This window comes from Peromyscus californicus, unplaced genomic scaffold (assembly GCF_007827085.1).
Source record: "Peromyscus californicus insignis strain IS unplaced genomic scaffold, ASM782708v3 Scaffold_22__1_contigs__length_63687245, whole genome shotgun sequence".
Taxonomy (NCBI): domain Eukaryota; kingdom Metazoa; phylum Chordata; class Mammalia; order Rodentia; family Cricetidae; genus Peromyscus; species Peromyscus californicus.
Genome location: NW_026294525.1, coordinates 18,185,325 through 18,210,990, shown reverse-complemented (window position 1 = coordinate 18,210,990; position 25,666 = coordinate 18,185,325). Strand labels below are relative to the sequence as shown.

Sequence of the window (25,666 nt, the reverse complement as noted above, 5' to 3'; positions counted from 1 at the left end):
TGTGTCCTCCATCCACTTGTCGGAGCTGACTATGTGAAGAACTGGAAGTAAAGGGGCTTGTGGGTTATCTGGCTGATAAACGAAAGTGAGAGCTAGTGAGGACATTAACGTTCCTTGCGTGTGAACTATCGTAAGGATTATACATTTTAGCTTAGCTTAATAGGGGAGAAAGGAGAGTGGACATGAGGACCAGTGAGGTCAAGATGAAATGAAGAAGAGGAAAGAGAGAAGAGGGATGAATTATAGCAGCTGATGGAGCTGATGGTCTAGAGAGGAACCCTAAAGGATGAACCAGAAATCCGTAAAGCCATGGTGATAGATGCTGATAGTGAAAGCCATGTGGCGGTATTGGGAGTAAGTCTAAGGATGGTGGCCGTGGGGATGAATGGTTGACACAGGAGGAAGAAAGGCAAGTGAGTCACAAAACTGAACAACCAAGAATTTTCTGCATAGATAGAAAAATTAAATGATTATAATGGAAATAATTTTATAAATTATTAAATCGAAACTTCTTTAAGCATTAATAGATGGCCTTGGTATATAAGAATAAAAAGTTGTTATGTCATGAAAAGACATTTTTATATTTTTATTAGTTCTTGAGAGTTTCATATAATATATTTTGATCATATTTGGCCCCCCCCACTCCACACCTTAACTCCTCCCAAATCCACTCCCCCATCTACTACCCGCCCCCAACTTCATGACCTCTTTTACTTTTTAATTTAATAACCCATCAGCTCTTGCTTGTGTTATCCATGTACTGGGGATGGTACCACCCACTGAAGTACAGTCTACCTGCCAGAAGCCAAATCCTTCAAGAAAACCAGCTGTCCCTGCCCAGGAAGCCAACAACCATCTAGACCAGTGTTTCTCAACCCTCCTAAGGCTACAACCCTATAAGACCACTCCTCATGTTGTGGTGGCCCCCAACCACAAAATTACTTTCATTGCTACTTCATAACTGTAATGTCGCTACTGTTATAAACCATAAAGTAAATATCTGGTATTTCCAATGGTCTTAGACAACCCCTGCATGAGGGTTATTTGACCCACATGACCCACAGGTTGAGAACCACTGGTCTGTAGCTCCTCAGTTGGGGACAGGGGTTCCGAAACCACTTACAACTTCATATTAAAATGTTGACCGGCGGCGCGCTCTTTTCTCGGGACGGTGGAGGCCGTGCAGCGTCGCCGTTACTCTGAGCAAAGAACTGTGGGCATTGGAAGTCGAGGTTAGAGAGGACTCTTTGCTGTGCTCAAGTCGAAGTAAAGGGTGCAAACATGCAGAGCAATAAAACCTTTAACTTGGAGAAGCAGAACCATACTCCAAGGAAGCATCATCAACATCACCACCAGCCGCACCATCAGCAGCAGCAACAGCAACAGCAGCAGCCACCCCCACCAATACCTGCAAATGGACAGCAGGCCAGCAGCCAGAATGAAGGTTTAACTATTGACCTGAAGAACTTTAGGAAACCAGGAGAGAAGACCTTCACCCAGCGAAGCCGTCTCTTTGTGGGCAATCTTCCCCCTGACATCACCGAGGAGGAAATGAGGAAACTTTTTGAGAAATATGGGAAAGCAGGCGAAGTTTTCATTCATAAGGATAAAGGCTTTGGCTTTATTCGCTTGGAAACACGAACCCTAGCAGAAATTGCCAAAGTGGAGTTGGATAATATGCCACTCCGTGGAAAGCAGCTACGTGTGCGCTTTGCTTGTCACAGTGCATCCCTTACAGTCCGCAACCTTCCTCAGTATGTGTCCAACGAACTGCTGGAAGAAGCCTTTTCTGTGTTTGGCCAGGTGGAGAGGGCTGTGGTTATTGTGGATGACCGAGGAAGGCCCTCAGGGAAAGGCATTGTTGAGTTCTCAGGGAAGCCAGCTGCTCGGAAGGCTCTGGATAGATGCAGTGAAGGTTCCTTTTTGCTTACCACATTTCCTCGGCCTGTAACTGTGGAGCCTATGGACCAGTTAGATGATGAGGAGGGACTTCCAGAGAAGCTGGTTATAAAAAACCAGCAATTTCACAAGGAACGAGAACAGCCACCCAGATTTGCACAGCCTGGATCCTTTGAGTATGAGTATGCCATGCGCTGGAAGGCACTCATTGAGATGGAGAAGCAACAGCAGGATCAAGTGGACCGCAACATCAAGGAGGCTCGTGAAAAGCTGGAGATGGAGATGGAGGCAGCACGCCATGAGCACCAGGTTATGCTAATGAGGCAGGATTTGATGAGGCGTCAAGAAGAGCTTCGGAGAATGGAGGAGCTGCATAACCAAGAGGTTCAGAAACGAAAGCAGCTAGAGCTCAGGCAGGAAGAGGAGCGCAGGCGCCGTGAGGAAGAAATGCGGCGGCAACAAGAAGAAATGATGCGGCGACAGCAAGAAGGATTCAAGGGAACCTTCCCTGATGCGAGAGAACAAGAGTTACGGATGGGCCAAATGGCTATGGGAGGTGCTATGGGCATAAACAATAGAGGCGCCATGCCCCCTGCTCCTGTACCAACTGGTACCCCAGCTCCTCCAGGACCTGCCACTATGATGCCAGATGGAACCTTGGGATTGACCCCACCAACAACTGAACGTTTCGGCCAAGCTGCTACAATGGAAGGAATTGGAGCAATTGGTGGAACTCCTCCTGCATTCAACCGCCCAGCTCCTGGAGCTGAATTTGCTCCAAATAAACGCCGCCGATACTAAATAAAGTTGCAGTGTCTAGTTTCCCGCAACCCTTAAAAGAAAGGCCCTTTTTGGACTAGCAAGAATTCTACCCTGGAAAAGTGTTAGGGGTTTTCCCAATAGATAGGTCTTCCCTGCCTGTACTACTCTAGGGAGTATGCTTGGAGGCAGAGGGCAAGGGAGGGGTGGTAGTTAACAAATCAAAGTCTGTGGTATATTGCTTTATCAAGGCTGTCTGGTGCATTCCTGAAGTGTGTTGATTGTTGAGGGACTGGAGAACCATAGCAAAATGAACTCAGAGAGCTCCATTAATCTTGACCATTCCTGTTTTCTTCTTCCTTTGTCCATCATGTTTCATCTTTATTCCCCTCAACCCCAGAGACACTGCCATATATACCACAAAACCTAAACATCCTCCAATGACCTAGCCCAATTCCTCCATTCACTCCCAGGTGAGAATTCAGACACATGTCCACAGAGGTTACAGCATACATACGGTTCTGTTATATCTCATATATAACCCCTTCATGTCCTAAGGAAGACATTTTCTCTTAGAGGTTTTCATTTTAGTATATATCTTTAAAAAATAAGTCTTGTGTTAACTTGCCTCCATCTTTTTCTTGGGTAAGATGTGCTCAAGAATGAATGACCTTTTGTGTCTATGATATTGCTGTTCACAGCTTTTCTTGATAGGCCTAGTACAATCTTGGGAACAGGGTTGCTGTGTGTTGAAGGTCTGACAGTAGCTCTTAGCTTTGCCTATCTTAGGTAGTTACGCTGTGCATTTTTTATTGGTGTACTATGTTTGATTTGTTCCTGATACCTTCAATTTGAAATTTTTCTGAGAAATGGAGCAGTAATGCAGCATCATCTTATTAAAATACATTTGAAGCCTTTAAAAAAAAAAAAAAAAAAAAAAAAATGTTGACCGGCTTGCTCTTGCGTCGGCAACCACAACTGCTGTGTGCTCACGAGTGCAGTAGTCCTGCCACACCCAGGAGAAGGTGTTTGACTCAGTCCTCCCCAACCTCTGACTCTTACACTCTTTCCATGCTCTGTTCCATGAGGGTCCCTGAGTCTTTGGAGGGCTTGTACCTCACTGCTGACTCAAATGAGAGGAACGTTCCATATAGCAGAGATGAAGAGTAAGGTAGGGTTAACTGATGGAATTTGTAATTAGGTGGAAATGGGAACAACTTTTGTCGTGTTCAGAGTAACAAACATGCCTCCTCGAATCAGTTCTGGTATTCCAAACTGAGCCAAGTGATAGGAACATGGCTACTATTTGACAGGGAGAGAGGACATCAGTGAAAACAGTGTTTTTAGGGAGAACAGAGTTTCAAAGGGGACAAGGTGTAAAGGGAGTATTCAGAAAAGATGCAAAAGCTGTGAGGACGTGGCATGGCCGTGACTTCCAGAAGGCGTGGTGTAGGGTTTCCCACAGCCTTCTGAGATTCAGCATGCAGGAAGCCAGGGCTGCCTTTGGTGCCTGGCATAATCAGAGGAGGCAGCCCAGGATGACATCAGTCCTGGAGCCCCCGAGTAGGAAGGACATCAAGCAGATCATCACATCATCTGGTTAGAGGTGAGAGAGTTGCTGGAGTTCCCTCCCTGCTAATGGAGGCTGTGGAATTCTGGAGATCTCTGGCTCCATGTTAGTGGTGCTGAGTTGGAAGTGCATGGCCTTTCACCTTCCAGGAATACTGTGAGGTCACGTACCACTGCAGTGTGGGTCTTCTTTTTTAGCTTTCCTTTTCCTTTTTAACTTTCCAACCGGACTTAATATGAGCAGAATTCTGTCCACCTCTTTCTTTCGAAACCCACGTGCTGGTGCTCAGATTCCCAGTACTTCAATTCAGTGATAATTTGTTCACAAAGCCAATCTAGTCCAAGCGAGGACACACTCTACACCAGTGTTACTGCTGTCCTTATCAGAACAAGGCATTAGGATGTAAACAGGGGGAATGTCATGAGGACAGGAAGATAGACACAGACAAACCTAGAAGAGAGGTGTGAAATAGGTCCTTCTGCTGCGGCCCTGAGGCCTCAATCCTGCTAACATCTGCTACCAGACTCCTGTTCTCCAGAGCATAAAGTTGTAAACTCCTGGTGCCAAGCTGCTTGGCTATGTGCATTCTGCAGAAGCCGTAGGAGAGCGCTCACTCCTTTCTGTGAGCTTCCTGAGAGTCAGACTGAACTTGGTCTGCATTTCCCACAGCCAGCAATGCTTTCCTCTCACACATCACGTGACATGTGTGTCTTGTGTGTGTATATTTTTTGTTTATTGGGTTAGTATACAAAGAAATGAGTTTCATTGTGACATTTATATATGTGTGTATACATATATATATATATATGTAATTATTTGCTATTATGTGACTGTATTTTTCAGTGTTATAGTTTAGTTGCAGAACAACTAGAAAGAGATGATGAAAATATCCGAGAAGTTAGTTTATAGTGTTAAGTGATTCTAAGACTTGAAAATTCAGGAATCAGGCTAACAGTGCTGTGTTCTCTCTACAACCTGGACCTACAAGCATGGGTCCAAACTCAATTAAGCAATCTCAGATATATGCCAGTATCCTTGCGTTCCCACTTCTCTTTCTTGTATTCTGTCACTTAGCCCAGTTTACACCACACAGAAGCCTGTCCTTGGAATCCAATTCCCAGGACTGGTGTTGAACTTACAGATAATTTTGCCTGTATCTTTGTATCAAAGAAATTGGAAGTATTTCAGAAACCTGCTTCTAGAGAGAGGGCATGAGAACCTGGGTCAAGTACACCTTTGATACATAACAAATTATGTTCTGATAATTTATTAAAAGGAGGGAGAATAATTTGGGAAGCTCTGGTGACCAGGATGAATAGAACTGATAACGGGGACAAACCTTATTATAAATAGCCTTCGAAGTGTAATAGACTTGAATGGGATTAAAGATATTTATCAGCAGGAAGGGTGGCAAGTCCTACAGCTTGACTATTCAGCTGCTGAATGTGATGAGATCCCTCTAACTCAGATTCAAAGGCTACTCTCAAAATTCATAGTGTAAATGCCCACAAGCAGTAAGATTATCATTAAAACCCAAGTTCAGGGGAAAAAAACCTACAAGAAATAAGAATGTCAGCAGAAATGCAAAAGTTCTGAATTATATCTGAGAAGCTATTATGCAGGATTTGGAACTATTTTCACACTGAAAGCCTCTCTCTCTCTCTCTCTCTCTCTCTCTCTCTCTCTCTCTCTCTCTCTCTCTCTCTCTCTCATAGTCATCCCTCCATATCCATGGACTCTACATCTGTTGATTCAACAAACCGCAGAACGAAAGTATTTTTTTAAGATGCTGCTGCTGCTGCTGAGGTGTGCTCTGTGCTAACTTGCAGTGATTGCATCTGCACAGTAACATTTACAGACTTTTTCTCATTATTTCCTAAATACTGCAACATCACAACTGTTTACACAGCATTTATATTGTAGTCGTATTATATGTAATCTAGAGAGGATTTAAAGTGCCAAAGGATGTGCATAGGTTATATGCCAACATTATGCGATTACTATATAAGGGATTTGAGCATCTGCAGATTTTAGTAATCCCTGGAGATATTGATACTATATATATAATGTGTGTTTGTATACATATATGTGTGTATATATAATATATGTATGCATATATATGTGTGTGCACATATATACTTAAAACTTCTGTTGGAGGAGCATCATTAAGCACTTGGCAATATTTCTGGGATTTATGCCCCACTGTCCTCTTAGATAATACATATTATTACGTGTTTTGAAAGAAGTACAAATTATGTCAAAGCAGTAACAGTGAACCTAGCGCCAGATGTGAGTGAACTAGTTGTTTAAACTCTCTGCTGTATAATTAATCATTTCAGACTAAGAGACTGTCATAATATTTCTCATAGTTCTAGGGTTCATTGGGTTCAGACAGGTGGTTGGTTCTTCACCTAAACTTCACCATCATAGAATGGCTAGCTCTGGTATGCCTTTGAAAGACTTCTTGTGTGTATGTTGGTAGGTAAAACTGGATGGGTGTTTATTTTCTGAGGCTCTTAGTAGAATATCTGTTGGTGGCCTCAGCTGCTCCCTCATAGTCTAGCATCTGAGTTTGTAGAGCAAGCATCCCAAGAAAGACCAGAATGAAACTCTATCTTCTTGTGTCATCTTAAGTTATATATCCTCTGTGCTCACACGACTAGCCAAATTCAAAGGAAACATGCAACAATCTACCATATGGAAGATCTCGTTGGCCACCTGGGAAGGTATGGTCAGTCCATCCTCTGGCCAAGTGAACTCAAGTCCTTCTCATGTACAAGCCGTGATCATTCACAGATATGGTAACTGGAGGAACAAAGCAGCCACTGTCTCAAAGCAACTTTTAAATCCAACTGAGCTCATATCGCCGATTCTTGGATTAGGGTTCAGTCACCCTGACTCACTCTTGACTGTGGCTCTTGGTGCGACTCTTTCGTCTGTTCTGCTCTCTAGGCTGAACTTTTCCACCAAGGAACTGGCTTCCCATCCTGCATCCCGGCTTATGAATGTCTCTTCTTTTGGGGGATGTTGGTAGTATTTCCACCAAGTAATTTTCTTTCAAATCTTGTGTGTGTGTGTGTGTGTGTGTGTGTGTGTGTGTGTGTGTGTGTGTGCACTACTTTTGCATGTGGTATATTCAGTTACAATCTACTTCATTTTAAGAGGCCATATCTCTCAAATCTCTTGGAGACAATCCTTTCTTGATCTTGGGAACTGGTAAAACTCCTGGGAGACAGTGTTGTGACTGTGTTGGGTGCAGTGGGCCCTTGTCTGTTTGAGAGTTACCACTTTGATTTTTTTTCTTTTTTTAAGATCTTATCAAAACATTTTCATATAGCCACACTGTCAGCTTCATTCTTGGGCCATTTTTTTTGTTGTAGATGTTGTTGAAACTTTTACTACATTTTACCATAGATTTGATCTTTTAAAAGTCATTTCTTAGATCGATAATCATTTGCTGTGTAGAGAAGGCAACAAAAAAGAGGATGCTTTGAAACATAGCAAATCCTGGCTCCTTTAAACAAAACAGTTCTTTCTTCAGCCTGTTACTTTCTTTTCCATTTCATCCTAGACTATAAGAAGCCATGTGATAGTTTCAGACATTCCCCTGGGTTCTTTCTTACTTGGATGTCTCACACAAAATGCTGGGCCCCTGCCCAGTCCTCAGGGAAGCTATTGGCAGGAACACTCAGGTGACATGGGCTCCATACAGCTCGGCAGCAAGATTCAGAGACCAAGACGTGTTCGGGGGAAAAGCACCAATGCCTCTTGCAGTCCACACTTGGAATTGACATAACTATACATGTCTTTCTCTGTCATTACTACTCTGCCCAGATTCAAGGGACAGTATCACACTTCTACTCCCAGTGAGAGGCAGCAATGTAACATTGTAAGAGAATCATGTCTCATGGGAGTTCTAATTGCACCCATTGTAGAAAACTTAATCTGTCCACCGTGGTATAAAGAAAACCTGGGTATAGTAACACTGGGCTGTTATCTATAACCATGTATGAATTTATCAGCAGAGCTCACGTTGAAATTCATCTTTTACTCATTCTCAGTCTAGTGTACAAAACCTAGATTAAGTAGCTTATACTCAAATATCAGAAGAAATGGAGAGGAATGGATGGAACTGAATGAATTATGTGCCAGTCTGTTCTAAGATCTGAAAGCAGACCACAGTAAGTCCGCAGTGGTATTTGCTCCGCCCATGACCTTGAGCTATACCACCAGAACGAGGGGTGCTTCTTGCCATTGTATGTGACCTTTTTTTTTGGAGGGGGGGGTTTCGAGACAGGGTTTCTCTGTGTAGTTTTGGTGCCTGTCGTGGATCTCACTCTGTACACCAGGCTGGCCTCGAACTCACAGAGATCTGCCTGGCGCCACCACCGCCCAGCCGTATGTGACCTTTTAAAAGGAGAGGAGAGAGGGGTCACTGCTGTGGGATGTTCTGTATGCCAAATGTGTTGCTAATTAGTCAATAAATAAAACACTGATTGGCCATTGGCTAGGCAGGAAGTGTAGGCGGGACAAGGAGGAGAATAAAGCTGGGAAGTGGAAGGCTGAGTCAGAGAGACACTGCCAGCCGCCACGATGACAAACAGCATGTGAAGATGCCGGTGAGCCACGAGCCATGTGGCAAGGTGTAGATTTATGGAAATGGATTGATTTGAGCTGAAAGAGCGGTTGGCAAGAAGCCTGCCATGGCCATACAGTTTGAAACCAATGCAAGTCTCTGTGTTTACTTGGTCGGGTCTGACGGCTGTGGGACTGGCAGGTGAGAGAGATTTGCCCTGACTGTGGGCCAGGCAGGAAAACTCTGGCTGCAGGTCACTTTTTTTTTTAAAGAAGTTTCCTCAACAGCGCTGCCCCCTCTGCCCATCCCCCACATCATCCCTAAAGAATTCAACTCACACTGAAGAAGGCTGACCTCATGCAAGTCCTTGAAATGAAAATGCTGATCAAAATAACAACTCCCCTCTATACGTGTTGTTCCATGTTTCTCTCTTGAAAGGAAGAAAGCTTATGTAGAGCCCCCTCTAGAAGAATCAGTTGTAAGATACAAGGGCCCACCCGAAGGCCATGGGCCTCAACAGGCACCAGAGAGCTTGAAGCTGTTCTTACCAAGCCACAGGAGGCAACACTAAAATAATGCTTCTCCATCCCAAGCAAGCAAAGCTCAGCATTTCACAGAGATTTCATCCAGGCAACTCCTGCCTGGGGTACATGTACTAATGAGAATACCTTAGAACTGTACTTATGACCTGAACTTGTGGAAAAAACTCTCAATGTAGATGAGAGAGAACTCTGGCCTTTCCAGATTAACTCTCCCAGATACCAAGACTGTAACCATCACTCATTTTAAAACTACAGTGTATGGCTCTTTGATGCCCATCACCATTTTACTCCTGTCAATATATTTTAAAGGCAACACAACAGTAAAAACAAATTCCATAATTAAGACTCTTCATTCAATGGCACCTGTGTTTCTCCTGTCTCCGGTCTGTACTTGGTGCTTACATCTGTAGCCTGTACTTCCCTACCACCAAACTACAGGTGATAAGAGTGGCAGGTAGTCTAGACTACAGAAAATGGATCATCTAAAGGGATGAGGTAGTTATAAGGAGGAAAGGGGATGATGTAAGACATACACTGGACTGTTATTTATGAGAGTGTTTGCACACAGAGCCCAGTGACCTCTGTTTTTGCAAGAGCTTTGCCATTGAGTATATATAATGCAGGTTCTGGCAAGTCACTGACACCACCCCCAACCTAGTTCTTTACAATCAACAAACACTTGCTGTTTTGTATACGCTTGTTAAATGCATGAGCTGCTTCATGCACAGTTCTTGGCACAGTTCTTGGTATATAGTAAGAACTCAGCAACTGTGAGTTTCATCAAGGAACGTTAGTATGAGTACTCAGGAATGCCGTGTCATAAAAGTCAGAGCACAGCATTCCCACTCGTAAAGGGCAGGATGGGTAACATCAGTATGGTGGCTTAAAAGAAAATGGCTTCCAAAGGGAGTGGCACCATTAGGAGGTGTGACCTTGTTGGAGGAAGTGTGTCACTGTGGGGGCGGGCTTTGAGGTCTTTTCCTCAAGCTTCACTCAGTGTAACAGTCGACTTCCTGTTACCTACAATATGCAACACTCTCACCTCCAGCACCACGTCTGCCTGTACGCTACCATGCTCCCCACCATGATGATAATGGACTGAACCTCTGAAACTGTAAACAAGCCTCCAATTAAGTGTCTTCTTTATAAGAGTTGCCATGGTTATGGTGTCTCTTCACAGCAATAAAAAACCCTAAGACAATCAGCTAAGTAAATACCCATCATTCTCTCCTTTCCTTCCCCTTCTCCCTAGATTCCAGAAGCCTTGGGAAGCTTTTAGACTTCTCTGATGTATTCATGCATCGTCCTTAGACCTTCCTTTCCTACTCTACCCATCATGAGTCAAAGCCCAGGTCAAAGGTTATATCATATCTCACTTTGCCTGGTTCATTGAAGTATACCCAGCCTGTATCCCCTTCACCCTTTATGTAAACCTCTCTAGGATAGCTTTCATTTTATTCTTGTTTATATCTCTGGTGCTGAGACAAGGACCCAGCACTTGCCAGGTGCTGATACATATCCAATGCTAATGCAGAAGAGATCATAGGAAGGATTGAAAGAAAGAAATGTCCAGCCTGCCTGTCTATGGAGGAAGCAGAGACAGTGAACCAGATTTCAGTTTAGTTCTGCTTTTTCCAGACTTGCCATTTGACTTGGGAGACAATGACTTTTGTTTTAGTATTTTGTGTGTATAAGTTTGTGTGGTGTATATGTATGTATGTATGCATGTCTATATGCATGTGTGTATGAGAAGGTGTACATACATATGTGTGCATATCGAGGTCAGAGGTTGACATCAGGTATCTTCTTCAATTGTTCTCTACCTTCTATGTTGAAACAGGATCTCTTACCTGAACCCAGAGCTGACTGATTTCACTAGTCTAGCTAGCCTTCTTGCTGTGGAGGGGGGTCTCATAACTGTGCCCAGCGGCTACCATGTAGTCCTGCATTTATGTCAGTACTGAGGATGCAAATTGAAGTCCTCACACTTAACACACCAAGTGCTTTCCCCACTGAGCCACTCTCCAGCCTGAGGCACATGACTCTCAATGTGTCTTGTTCAGCTTGTGGTTTTCTTATCTGAAAAATAGCTAATGATAGACTGCAATAATTGCAGTGCATTACACAGTCTCTGTAACTCTCAAAAGAAGATACAGCAGTCCCTACCTTATCAGCCTTACTTTCCACTGGTTTCAGTTACCCACAGTCAACCACAATCTGAAAATAGGAAATGGAAAATTCTAGCAGTAAACAATTCATGTTTTAAATAACTCTTCATAGTATATTGTTATGATCACCCTTCTCTTTTGCCAGTTGTTATCATTAATCTCTTAAAGTACCTAATTTATAAGTCTGACTTTTTCAAAGATGTGTATACACAGGGGGAAAGCAGTGTCTACATAAGGTTCAGTACAACATACAGTTCCAGACATTCACTGGGGTCTTGGACTGTATCCTGTGTCCCCTAAAAATAAGCTAAAGAGACTGACGTTCAGAACTGCAGTCCTTTTTTCAGTCTCAAACAGCTCGCCTGTGTCAGGCTGGTCCTTCTGAAGAGCCTGGCTCATAGTTTTTGTATCTACTACACAGTAGTAGCTCTGACCTTAGCAGAAGGTAAGAAATGGTTCTCCCAGCTCTGGGTTCTAGAACGTCATGACGTCATTCCTCTTCTCTGCCTCCTGTTCTCTGTTGATCATAGGGAGGATGTCCAAATCCCACAGCACTCCATTGCTCGGTGTTGTTCAAGCCAAGAACTGTAAATGGGGATCCAGTCCATTAGTCCACCTAGTATGTTTCTCCACAAAAGACGGTTGCTGAGGTATACAAGTGGTGCTCAACAGTGAGTGACTGCACTTAGAACAGATTCGTGGGAGTTTGGGGAGACCCATGCACAAAGTAGTACCACTCTGCTTCCCACCCCTGCTTTCCCATTGGACGTTAAGCAGTTTCCAATGGACAATTTCCAGTGAGTTCTCAGTGACCCTGTTTCTCCACCCTGCCACCTTTTGGACTGTGTCATTCTTCCTGGTGGCAGGCTACTCCATACACTGTACAACAATGAACAGCCTCTGTGGTCTCTTTCCGTAGATCCCTGCAAGTATCAGTTGCTGTGGGATGGTCTGTATGTCAAATGTGTTGCTCTGATTGGTCAATAAATAAAACACTGATTGGCCAGTAGCCAGGCAGGAAGTATAGGTGGGACTAACAGAAGGGAGAATTGAGAGAACAGGAAGGTGGAGGGAGACACTGCCAGCCACCGCCATGACAAGCAGCATGTGAAGATGCCGGTAAGCCATGAGCCACGTGGCAAGGTATAGATTTATCGAAATGAATTAATTTAAGATTTAAGAACTAGATAGGTAGAAGACTGAACCAAACAGTTTAAATAATATAAGCATCTGTGTGTTTATTTTAAAAGTGGGCTGTCGGACTGCCGGGGCTTGGCGGGACCCAGAGAGAAAACTCTCCAGCTACAATCAGTGCTACCCTCAACCTTTATAATAATCCAACATGTTTCTAAATACTGCCCCTCATGGGGAAAATTCTCCATCCTCACCCACCTCTCTTCCAGCATCCCCATCCCTATTTGAGAACCACGGAATGAAAGGGACTGGTATCAAATGTGCTGCTAAACTTCATTGTTGTGTTGGGCTGTTTCTGTGCCTCTCATTACTGTGTGTGTGTGTGTGTGTGTGTGCGTGTGTGTGTGTGCGTGTGTGTGTGTGTGTGTGAGAGAGAGAGAGAGAGAGAGAGAGAGAGAGAGAGAGAGAGAGTATATGTCACATATTGAAACTCTAACCACAATAGAGTAGTTACGGATAAAAAGGGTTCATGCTTTTATACTCCTGCCTTCCATTCTCTCCTCTCCCCTTTACATAAGAAGATAAAACCATCCATGTAGAAACCAGGAAGCAAGCTGATTGTCGGTGGTTAACATTGATTGGCAACTTGACAGTATCTAAAATCGCTGAGGAGACAAGGCTTTGGGCATGCCTGTGATGGATTTTCTATATGGGGTCAATTAAGGTGAGAGGACCTACCCTAAATGTGGTAGCACTATTCCCCAGGCTGAACAAAAAAAGGGGGGGGGGAGAAAGTGAGCTGAGCACCAGCATTTGTTTCCTGATTAAGAATACAACTTGACCAGATGCCTCACATCTACCACCATGCCTTCCCAACTGTGATGTAATGTACCCTCATAGGCCAAAAATAAACCCTTCCTTGCTTCAGTTGTCTTTGCTGGGTGTTTTATCATAGCAAAGAAAAAAATTAAGTAATACGCTGTCCTGGGAAACTTCATCTTGGACTCCCTGGCTTCTAAAGCTGAAAGACAACTGTGCTCTGTAAGTCACCCAGCCTATGGTATTTTGTCATAGCTTCCCCAAAACTGAGTAAGATGATTAACTTATAGAATCCAAATTTGCATTAAATAAATCTATAGCTAAGTAGGTTGGGCAGAGTGATGTTCCTTGGCAAAGGTGAGCTCCCTTGGGAGAGCGTTACAGCTCACATCTCTGGAACCCAAGTCAGGGCTTTGTTTTCCAATTCAGATACATGATCATTAAAAAAGCCAAACACCAAAAGCAAGTCCTAGGTTGTACCGATATGTCCCTGAAATCCAAATCTCCAGATTTATCAAGATGTCGCCATGGCCACCTCGTGTCGCCTTGGACTACAAAGACAAGGAATGATTGAGTGGTTGGGATTTGTTTTGTTTTCTATTCCTGTATTGAAACTGAGTTCTGTCTTAGTCGGCTTCCTAAATAGAATAATCAATGCCATTATCTCTTCCTCCCTCATCTAAATCACATCAGGACCCTATAGTAGATCAATACTTACAACAAAGAAGGCCAGAGATTTCATTCCAGGGGGACTCATTACTCCACCGCCCAGGATCAGGGTGTGGGTTCCAGGGCAGATTATCGACTCTTCCACCAGAGTTAACCACAGCTATCCGTTATTAATCCCACATGTGGCCCCGCCCACATGACTGCACCTGCGTGCGTGGAGAACTTGACCATCAGCCAGCAGGCCCACTTCCTTCTCCCCGGCCCCCCTTTTACTTCCCTCTTTCTCCTCTTATTTAAGAATTTGTCTTGTCTAGCAATCTAAACAATTTGAGGCTTCATTGAGATTCTTAGCAAGTACAGGTTGCCTGTAATCAGACTTGCATCTGCTGCAGTATTACAAAGACTAATTAAAATAAATTCAGATCTTAAATTAGTCCTTTCAGTAACATTTATTGCCTAGGCCACTGGGCAATAAAGGATGTAATTCAGTTAAGCTGAGGAGGAGCATGGTATTTTGATTGTATTTCTTAAGAAGCCCTTGAAAGGACTGTGAGGTAAGTGAAGGATTGTGCCCTGGGGTGTCCATTTTTCCAACAATGGCTGTTTCCCAAGCTGGTTGTCTGTAACTTTAGGGCCCTTCTTTTGGACACTTCACCTGTCTACACTGTGGGTTAAAGGCCGTGGATGGATCAGAGGCAAACCTTTATTTCAGAGAAGGTGGTCACTTCTGTCCCCGTGAAAGTCTGCAATGTCCATTATCTGGGCCAGAGCACCTCCATGCTGGGATCCATTGCCACTGCTGTACCTTGTCAAGTTATTGTTACTCAGTAAACACTGACATTGTGGGAAAACACAAATGTGTTCCTCCCCATTGCTGTCGTGGTGTGTTTGGGACACTTTGCTTAGACAGCTCTATGAGACAGGAGGGATGGAACTGATGTGGACATGTCCCCAAGTCTTCACATCCCTGCTACGATTTTTTTTAAATGACTGCCAATGCAGTCAGTATTTCATAATTTAACTCCACTGCCAGACTTTGACACATCTCTATGGTGCTCTGTACATCCCATTGTGTTAAAATGAGCTTCCCATGGGTTTCAAAGGCATGCACCTCATCTTGTTTTTCAAAGAACAGCTTCACTTTCAAGTTCAAGGAATTGTGATCGCAAGTCTGTAGTCCATATCAGCACTCAGATTCTGACCTGAGTATATGGCTATTTCTTGCTCTTTGGTCTGGTTTTAAAGGGAAAATACAGGAAGGACAAGAAGGGCCATGATGCTTTTACAACTTTCTATGACTCTCCACAGCGTTTCTTTTCGGTACTGGCCAGTCAGCTTTCCCTGTCGTGCTCAGAAATACCTTCATAACTATACCAAAAAGTGCCCCCCCATCTGTTGGAAGTTGTGTGGCTGCTCATGATTGCCCTGGGAGCCTGGGCTTCTCAGAGCTGCCCTTCTTAGGTGCCTTAGGAAGATCTGGAGCAATGTGGTCTAAGCCAGGGGAGGCCTAAAAATACCCAGAAGGCAGAACAGTGTGTGTATTCATTTTTTCACAAGACTCCCTCGGTGGTCTCTAGAGTTTTAGATGTGTGAAACCCTTCCTTAGACAGACTCATCCCTTCAAGACTGTCTGGCTGATGACCAAACTACGAGCATTCTTGGCTAACTAGAATGAATACCATTAAGAAAACATCTTAAGTTACAGAGTTTCCTCTGAAAACTTTGCCCTCAATAAATTGTATTTTTAAAGAGTAATAGTAATGTCTGGAGCAAGCGTATTCAACTCACAGGCCATAATACTGTAACTAAAAACAGGTGGCATTATATTTATTGTCTGTTTACCCTTGGCCTTAATTATCCAATAGCAATGCTCATTACATATTCTTGTATGCTTTTTTCCCACTGCATTGGTATTTCTATTATAGTTGTTTAAAAACTGAAGTTACAACCCAACCTCTTTTCCATTCCCTGAAAAACAAAGGACAAGATGACAACCATCCTCATCCATGTGGCTTGTTAGCTGTGTCCTGGGATGCCTCCATTAGCCTGTCTTTGGGTAATGTGTTTTGCCTCTCTGCACAACTATCCAATTCCAGGGGTCACGCCATGGACATGCTGCCTCCTCTCCTTGATGTTTTTGCAGATAGACTGCCATTGGACAGTCTTCTACACTCTGAGGGTCTTTTTTTTCTTTTTACTTAATCACCACAGGATTAAAAGATGCTGCCTGCCTTCCCGTGGTGAGAAAGTAAATTAATGGGACAAGGCTGGATGCTCATCTTATTCCTGGGCTAAGCATTTTATTTCAAGAACGATTTATGTCCATTTCTAATTGCTCCTATAGTCTTCTCCTTAGAATTAATTCTTAAATTGAAATTAAAGGAAATACTGTATGTTACACACACACACACACACACACACACACACACACACACACGAACATTTGGAAGCATTTTGGAGTGAGAATGTGCTCCCTGATGCTCTGCTCTCTCTTGCTTTAGGATAATAAGCAATGGGGGATCACTTAGGAACCCCCTTGTGGCCTTTTTAGAAATTCTTAATTAGAGTTCGTTTTAAAAATTAAAAACTGTCAACATTATTTGCCTAGAAAATGTCCAAGAAACCAGTGACTGAGAAAATATTTCATTTCGGAAAAACTAGAGCTTGACCTGATGGTGAAATATAATGCAAACACTCTCACGGGCACCTGTACTTTCCCCGGCGAGAGACTGTGGTCTCGCGGGAATAGAGTGGGGGCTTCCTATTCTTTTCTCCCACTTTCCCTTCTCTGCATTCTCCTCTCTTTCCCCTACTTTCCTTCCTGTACCCTGTTTCAACACCTCTACCCCTCCCTTCCCTCCTATTCCTCTTCCTTCCTCCCTCCCCACATTACCCTCTCTCACCCACCCCCTTGCTTCTTTCCTTCCTTCCATGTTTCATTTCTCTCCTCTCCTCTCCTCTCCTCTGTTACAGAATTCCTGTATACAATATCGACTGAACCATGCCTGTGTGTATTATACCCAGACTGATTCCTAATTAGAGACTGTTTAATAAATTAGCAAAAGAACAGCCTGCAGCTTCTAACCTTTGCTCCCAGATGGTTTTTTTCATTACTTCCCATTGCCCTCCAGTGATGGAAGCCTCTAAACTTCTGAAATTCACTGACTCTGGGTCCAGTTTTGGATCTTCAGAACTTGCTGGGCCCTTTAGGAGGTTTCCTTCTGCTAATAACCATCTGTCACTGCCCATGTTTTACTGCAGCATCTCTTGTTGCCAGAGACCCAGCCAGGGCCCTGAGCAAACTGCATGGATCTTTAAATCAAAAAGTGATTGTTAAGCAATGTGTCCCCAACATCTCCACCTTATAAAACCTCAAAGCTACATTAGGTGTGACACTTTAACCTTTGCCATGTTGTCCAGGTAACGATGTCAGGATTTGGCTCTCATCCATCAAGGGCCTATAAACACGTTGTGAGGGCACCAGAGATAGATCACAGACCTGCAGTATTTTCTCCTGCATCCTATGCCTCTGTTGCTTCCTGAAAAAGGCAACTGGCAAATTGCAGAGCATCACACATGATCCACTTTGCTACGCACATCTCTGGGCTTATTAGACCATCCTTGGTATTTGTTAGAACACAGGTGTGCACCTTTAGGCACAATCCTATGGCCTGGATCAGGCCATGCCTCCCCATCTCCCTTCCTCCCTCAGTCCTTCCTTCTCTGACTCACTCAGTTCTCTCCTTCCGTCCTTCATTTCTTCCTTTTTTTCTTTACTTCAGCCCATCTTCCCTCTTTCTCTCTTCCCTCTAATATACACTATTCTCATAAATTCCTGGAGAAAAATATTACTTTTTTAGTGTTAGAGGTTATAGTGCATATGGCAGGGAAGCTGTGCCAGCAGAAGTGTGGGACAGTTGGTCACACGGCATCCACAGTCAGGAAGCAAAGACAGATGAATGCTGATGCTCAGCTTGAGTTCTCCTTTTCATTCACTCTGAGACCTCCTACCCATGGAGTGGGCCTGCCCACATTTAGGCAGCCTCCATCTCAATTAACCTAATCTAGAGACTCTCCCAAAGACATGCCTAGAGGGTTTTTATTCTCTGTGATGGTTCTGAATCCTATCACATTGACAATAAGAAAACAGTAATCATCACAGAGACTAAGACCATTGACGGTCTGGGGAAAAACTTTCCTAATAGAGTCATCCATGCTTTCAAAAGCATCAGTCATCTCAATAAAACTAGATTGAGGATGAATATAGTGTTCTATCAGTCATGGGTCGGCAAGTAATGGACACAATCATCAAACAGGTCCTCGCTTGCTTGCTTGCTTGCTGGAGATGCTGGACACTTTGCAACAGAGCAAGAGGATGGTTTGAAGGTACTTTGCTTTTGTAGAAGATGCCTTTGCCACTGTGTTCTCCAGTTTCAGAAGGGCTTTAACTTGAAGGTCCCGATGCTCTTTGTCATCTCTCAACACATAAGGAAAGAAGCGCCTGCGGCAGAGACTTCCGATCTCCCTTCTCTGCTGTCATTCAAGTCTCCCAACTCAACAGTAGCCACGTGGGTGACCTTCTAACTAGAGGGAGCAATGTTGTCACTATCCATGTCTTCCGCTATCAGCAGATCCATAAGATGGGTCTCAAAATCTTTCTCCTCCTGGAGAGAACTAGTGTGACATGATAAAACATTGAGTGCAGTAGCTTCTAACCCATGGGTATCATAGGGGCTTAGGAAAAGTCACATGGCATCTTTGAGCATAGATTTTCCATTGGTAATTATGACACATCCTATAGACTGGGATATTTCCATTAAATACCCCTTTCCATAACACTCCAGTTTTGCTGCGTGATGTAGCTGTTTAGACAAGAACCTTTAGGAATGGTAAACGAATGCATGCTGGAAAATATACAGTGCCTCCTACCAGGGTTTATGTAAACAGAAATGCTACCGTGGCAGTAAAAAAAAAAAATCTGTGACTTTCTCTTTATAAAGTCAAGAAAAAAATGCTCTGTATCTTTCAAGAACTTGTTGCCTCTATGCCAGATTCTGTTGTCATAGCAGCCACTGCATCCTCAAACCTCACATGTTACCTCTCTAGTTTTGTATAATATGATAAAGTCTTTACATTGCTTCCGCTCAGACATCCTCAACTGAGTCTCACAATGCCCCTATCCAATTGGGACTCAGACTGTTACTAGCCCTGCTTTATAGGTGAGGATCTCCTATAAAGTTGATGCTTGGTCGGTGAGTATCAACTGACCAAGGTCAAGCAGCTCGAAGTGTCCCATGAACTTCACGTCTTCTAAGCCCAGAGCCCAGAACTCTGCAACACACTGCACTTCATTTGGCTTCTTGAAGGAATCTTTTTCTTCCCAGGGAACAGGAGTCCCAGGCTAGGTGGCCTTGGGGCAAGGGCATCTGGAAGCACCTGTTGAAAGTCCTCAGGAGCTCACAGAAGTCTGTCCCACTATCTGGCAGTTGATGATGGTGAGCTAACCATGGGGACGGGGTTATAGCTTGAGGCTCTGGTGGTGTTGAGACATAGACACAAAAGAGACTGGCCTCTGTTTCTTCCTTCAGACATGTTCTTCAGACTTCTTTACCCTCCTCTGTGCTCTACAGCAAGATCAAACCACCCCTCTACAGCAGGCAGTCAAAAGTGGAAGATGAGCGAAGGCATGAGGTGACTATGAGCTAGATGCAGCCCTCCCTCTTCTGCAAAGCAGCCTCCCAGTGGTTTCTCCTGGCCTGGTCCTTCCACTGTTTCTTATATTTTCCATAGACCTTTGTCTATAGTCTGTGTGATGAACTTACATAACTCACTTTGAACATGCTTTCTGTTTCTTGATAGTTCCGTTTTCTTTTTTTTTTTTTTTTATCCCCCAAGGGGGTGCACCGTTCCCGGAGGCACTGCAATACCAGGTCCAAAAAGTCATTTAATATGTTGTCCTCGGATAGAGGACGTATCAGATATTAAACTGATAAGAACAGATACTACACTTGATCTTAGCCAAAAGGCCGAGAAGCGATAGTTCCGTTTTCTAATCAGACTTTACCTCCAGAGGACGTGGGAACGAAATAGGAATTCGTGTGTGAATTTAGGCACATGATCAGGAAATGGAAATTATAGTGGAGATCTAGATGCAGGAAACTGATCCAGGGAAGGCTTAGCTGACCTAGAGAGGAAAGTGAAGTAGATAGGAGTAAATAGGAACTGGGGTGATGGACCAGGATGCTGCTGAGTAGCTCTTAGGTTCCTCCAGGGCCATGACTCCATAAAGATGCCATGAGCTGGGGATGAAGGAGACAATAGCGTCTGGAGAGGTTCAGGGCTGAAAGAGGGCCACAGCCATGAACTGCACAGACATTGGGATGACTGATGTCCCACTGCCCGAGACTGACGAGCTATTGATTAGACGCGTCTTTATTTCCTCCTGGACACACGGTTTATGATCCTCATATTCCTGATTCTGAAACATAGGATGTGAACCAAAGGTACATGATGACCTGTAAACCCTCTATCACTATCCTCTACTTTTTACCTGTTATAATTAAGATTGATACATATCACTATGGTATCTATTAATCACTCACTCGCCTTCAATCTCTGAAACAGGATCTGAGGATATTTCTCAAAGAGTTAAACAAATCCCCACTTATTGAGCCGATGACTATTGTATCGCCCTCCTGAGACACTACACAATTAAGCAATGCTCCTATGGCATTTTGGGTATAGATCCTGTGACGGCTGCTACACAAAGCACTGTGCATTAGGATCCATTTGCTGTCTTTTTCTCTTCCAAAATGATCATCATTTGTACTGAGTACCCACTTTGCACCAGGTGCTCTGAAACCTTATGCTGTGATAAGTATGAAAATGGGAGCTTCCATAATGCTGTCACTAATGCAACCTCCTCCAACAGTTAGGCAGCCAGCATCTTCTTAATATACAGGGAGTGGTTGCTGATAATAGACACAGTATCAAGCCTGAAGGCATCTTGGCAGCACCTGCTGAGGAATGGAGGAAACATGAAGCTTCCAAGGAATTCCCCTGCACCTTTGCATTGAAATGAATATAGTTGCCTGAATATGTACAGTATGCACACACACACACACACACACACACACACACACACACACACACACACACACACATATAGACTCTCTCTCTCTCTCTCTCACACACACACACACACACACATAGACTCTCTCTCTCACACACACACATAGACTCTCACACACACACAGACTCACACACACATGGACACATACAGACACAGACATATATACACAAACATACACACATGTGTGAACACACACACACACACACATACACACACAAAGGGTTTTTTCTGTATTTTTTATCCTAAGAAAATGCATAAAAGCAGACACAGGCATGCTATGGATTTGTGCATCAGATGTTTCCCAGGGTGTCTCCCTCTGACATTTTTTCTTCAGTGTTCTGTCTCTCAGCACCACCAATTCTCACGATCTGCAATCCCCTTTAAATACAGATTTTGATACCACTTGCTAATCTTAAGAAAGAAAAAAAAAACAAAAGATTATGCCTCATGTGTATTCACAGGCGCTGATTACAAAACACCTTCTTGAATTAAGTGCTCGTCTAAGTCAAGGTTACACAGCGGTGAACATTTTGTGAGTTTTCTTGAGGCCATAAATGTGTTTAAGTAATTTTGCATGCATGGGAGCGAAATAGCCCTGAGATTGGAATCCTGATTTGGAGAAACAGTGTGAAATGCAGATTCCCCAACTCCCCTTTCTGAAAGAGCTGATAGAGATCTGGTGGTGAGGATGTGGACATGGAGATGTGGTGGTGAGGGTGTGGACACAGAGATGTGGTGGTGAGGGTGTGGACACAGAGATGTGGTGGTTAAAGTGTGGACACAGAGATGTGGTGGTGAGGGTGTGGACACAGAGATGTGGTGGTGAGGATGTGGACACAGAGATGTGGTGGTGAGGATGTGGACACAGAGATGTGGTAGTGAGGATGTGGACACAGATGTGGTGGTGAGGGTGTGGACACAGAGATGTGGTAGTGAGGATGTAGACACAGAGATGTGGTAGTGAAGGCCTCACTGGTCAGAAATAGGCCCTTCTACTTCCTGATTCCCTTGTACTAAAATTTTCATTATAGATACTTTGCCCACCAAATGCATTGTTGGATCAGAGTGTCACATGTTCCTTCACAGATGTTATTTCAGATTAAGCCGCTGGCAGCAGGGAGTGGACGTGGCTCGAATTTTCCTCCTTGCTCAGCAGCCTCCCTACACACAGCCATCGTTTACAAAGTCACATTGCTTGCATAACAATTGAACCGAGCTGTTATTCCAGGTAATGATGTCAAGATACATTATACTGCAACCTGCTCACTTGAAAAACCAGCCCAAGAAAGAGAAGGATGAGGGTTGAGTCAGGATTGAAAGGAACCTACAAGATGTCGTCTGTTGTGAAAATCTTAAAAGCTTCTAAAGACCTGTTATTCCCAAGTGGCTCATGCCACTGTGTCTCTTGAACTCATTGTTACTAATCAGGCTTTGCATCTAGTATTACCTTTCATTGTGGTCCAAGACCCACAGGATTGCTTTTACTTTTTTACTGAATGAAATCCTTGGTTAGCAATTTATCACGCAAACATCTTTTTCTGTACTTCCAGCACTATGTTCAGTATTATAATGTATCAAATATATTTATGGTTTTTCCCATGTTAGGATACTCTGCTGTTTAAGAGCATCTGGCAGGCTGTGTCTTAGAGGACAAGCGTCATGTTTGCTTTGGGAAATATATTTTATGCACTTAAACTGAAGATAATGCCTCTGAATATGTTCACAACTCAGAATATACTCTGAGAAAAGCTCAACATTATTAAACCTTTAAATAAAAAATAACAGGAGTGATTACCAGCAAATCACAGTGTTGTTTGGATAATATAACATATAAATTATCTAACCTCTATCCTACGTGGTAAATGTTGAAATAATATGGAGGGGGGGCTTTTCCATTTGTTTCTGGCTATACTTTAACAGATATGAAATAAGTATTTGGATGGATTAATGGATGGATGGATGGATGGATGGATGGATGAATGGATGGATGGATGGATGGATGGATGGATGGATGGATGGATGGATGGGTGGCTGGGTAGATGGACAGATGGGTGAAGTGATTTGAGATTGGAGCCCAAGCTTTTACTGTGAGCCCAGGCTTCAGCAAGGCCGTTTTGCATCGGTGAGCTTCACAAACTCTTTCTGGAAGTCAGTGTCCTGCTGTTCATGTGAAGAAACCAAAGGGCAGAGGGCTAATGACCTCTCAGGAGGGGGATGCAGCTTTCCGGTAAGTGAAAGCACTTTATTCAGGGCTTGGAAAATGAGTTCAAAATTGAAATTGCTTTCCCCAAAATGGTTGCGGTCTTTCAATTTAAAGTAATTGGAGAATAAATAAAAACATGGAGGAGTCCATGAATCTGATTCCCCACGTTGAAAAGGATCCTTGTGAACTCACAGTTCCTGGACACAGAGGCAGCAATGGCAGCCACTCGGAGGTGTCTCAGAGAGAGAGCTGTTGAGAAAATTTGTCTCTTCCACATCCCTAGAAGCACTCAGGGAGCTCAGCCCCAAGACAGGTTACAAATAAGGCTGGAAAGCAGAAATCATATATTATCCTGTTGACTTTCTTAGTATTTGGACAGAACGGGATGGATACTTTTTCTTGTTAGGCATTTTAATATTCCCATTGTATATTGTGGCTTTTTTTTTTAAAGAACAGAAATAAATCTAGCTGTCCCCTAACGGGAACAATTTCCCCCCATATTCCTTGCAGCTCTTGTCCCATGAGACGACAGATGAGGGAGGATGTGATAGCAATACTGATTTCTGAGCCGAGATACCATCTGATCCACCGGGAGCAAGCCGGTGGATCAAATCAGAAAGAGCCCCTGCCTCCTGGGTAGCCATCTCTCAGCATGGACTTTGCTCTGTGGATCAGAAAAACAGCTGGCAACTTGCAATATGTTATACAAAAGACCTTTGCCGTGGTTTGTTGTTTACAGCTATGATGCAGTGTGAGCCGCTTCAAATACTGGTTTTTATTTGTGTGCCTTTTTGGTGGAACAAAATCCCATTAAGCAACTGGTTTAAAAAAAAAAATGAAAGTGGTGTTTCTGCCTTAATGTACATTTTAGATGTGAAAATGCTAGCTGCAGAAGTCATTGATTGGGGGGGAGAAACAGCCCTGAAATTACCCGCAACACGTAAGCATCTGCAGAAATCAGCTAGCTATCCTTGTGGTTTATTCAGAATTGCTGGAGTCAAGACCTTTCACCCCGTTGTTTTCCTAAGTTAAAGTGTGGCATTGTTTGCAGGCATATTGCTTATATTTGAGAAATTTTCTGATGTACTTTTCTGAGTCAAGGTCTTTTCCCATAAAATGTGTATGTTAATTTCTGTAAACACTGAAGCATTCATGTTTTGGAAAGAAATTTAGCACTTTTAGCCCAGAGCCAACTTTCTCTTCATTACTGAGCTGTGTTTGGTTCTTATGTTTTAGTTTCCCATGAGTTTGGTTTTTTTTTTAATGAAGTTTTATTTCTCACTTGATTTTTTTTTCATTTCTTGCCTCTGTAGTCCGAGTTTCTGGTAATAATTAGTGTCAGTGGGGCCAAAATTCCATGTTTGTCAAGAAAAGAAGACAAGAAGGAAGCGGTCAAGTTGCATGGATGTTCTGGGTTGCCTAAAAGAGAAAGAATCCGAGACTGTCTGAGTGTTGCATAGATATCAGTCCCAGCAATGGGTATTTGGTATCAGGAGGTATCCTAACCTGCCGTGTGTTAGGCAAATTTCCACAGCTAACATTCTCTGGCAGGAATAATGGCCTCTGGTGCATCGCTTCTGGGGCTCTTTAAGTTTCTAAATACTCTCTGTTAAAGGCTTTAATGAAATGATTAAAGGGTGACAGTCACCTCTGTCTCTATGAAAGAATGGACTTCATGGCATCCTGTTGTGTTCTTGTCATGTGAGTGTAGAGACTGTGGTCCTACAAGGCGTCTTGGCACTTCCATGATAAGCACAGTAGTTGGTGTTCAGTCTGTAGCTAATTTGGCTGGCTGTGTTTTAGACCCCATCAGCTTAGGCAAGATATATCACCAAGTTCATCCATCTTGCACAGCTATTTTCGTGAGTATTTGGAAATTCTAGCAATGCTGATGCCCACTACATACAATGACTGAATAATTAGGGAAACAACTCCTAATAGAAGAATGATATTTAAACATGAAAAAGGAATACAAACCACATGGTCATTTCCCAAAGTGCATCCAGGGACACCAATTCTTAGATGAATTAATGAAATTTGAAGGGAAAATAGACTGCAGAAGGAGAAATGGGGGGAAAAATGAGGGGGAATGAAGCACATTTAAAAAAAAAATCATGAGGCCCAGTGGTGGTGGCTCACACCTTATGATCCCAGCACTCTGGAGACAGAGGCAGGGGGATCTCTGAGTCTGAGGC

General features: G+C 43.4%; 1 protein-coding gene and 1 pseudogene across 1 annotated transcript; one reads left to right on the top strand and one right to left on the bottom strand.

Annotated features, from left to right (window-relative positions):
• Positions 1 to 1,142: 1,142 nt before the first annotated feature.
• On the top strand, positions 1,143 to 3,281 carry LOC128118784 (non-POU domain-containing octamer-binding protein). Its single transcript, XM_052751598.1, has one exon. It carries the CDS (start codon positions 1,282 to 1,284, stop codon positions 2,698 to 2,700), a length of 1,419 nt encoding a protein of 472 aa, XP_052607558.1. The 5' UTR covers positions 1,143 to 1,281; the 3' UTR covers positions 2,701 to 3,281.
• Positions 3,282 to 20,029: 16,748 nt separating this feature from the next.
• On the bottom strand, positions 20,030 to 20,174 carry LOC128118793 (uncharacterized; annotated as a pseudogene).
• Between the last annotated feature and the right edge of the window lie 5,492 nt (positions 20,175 to 25,666).

Bases quoted from the DNA above. Each gene is read 5' to 3' on its own strand.
- LOC128118784 (XM_052751598.1), top strand. From the start codon at position 1,282: ATGCAGAGCAATAAAACCTTTAACTTGGAGAAGCAGAACCATACTCCA.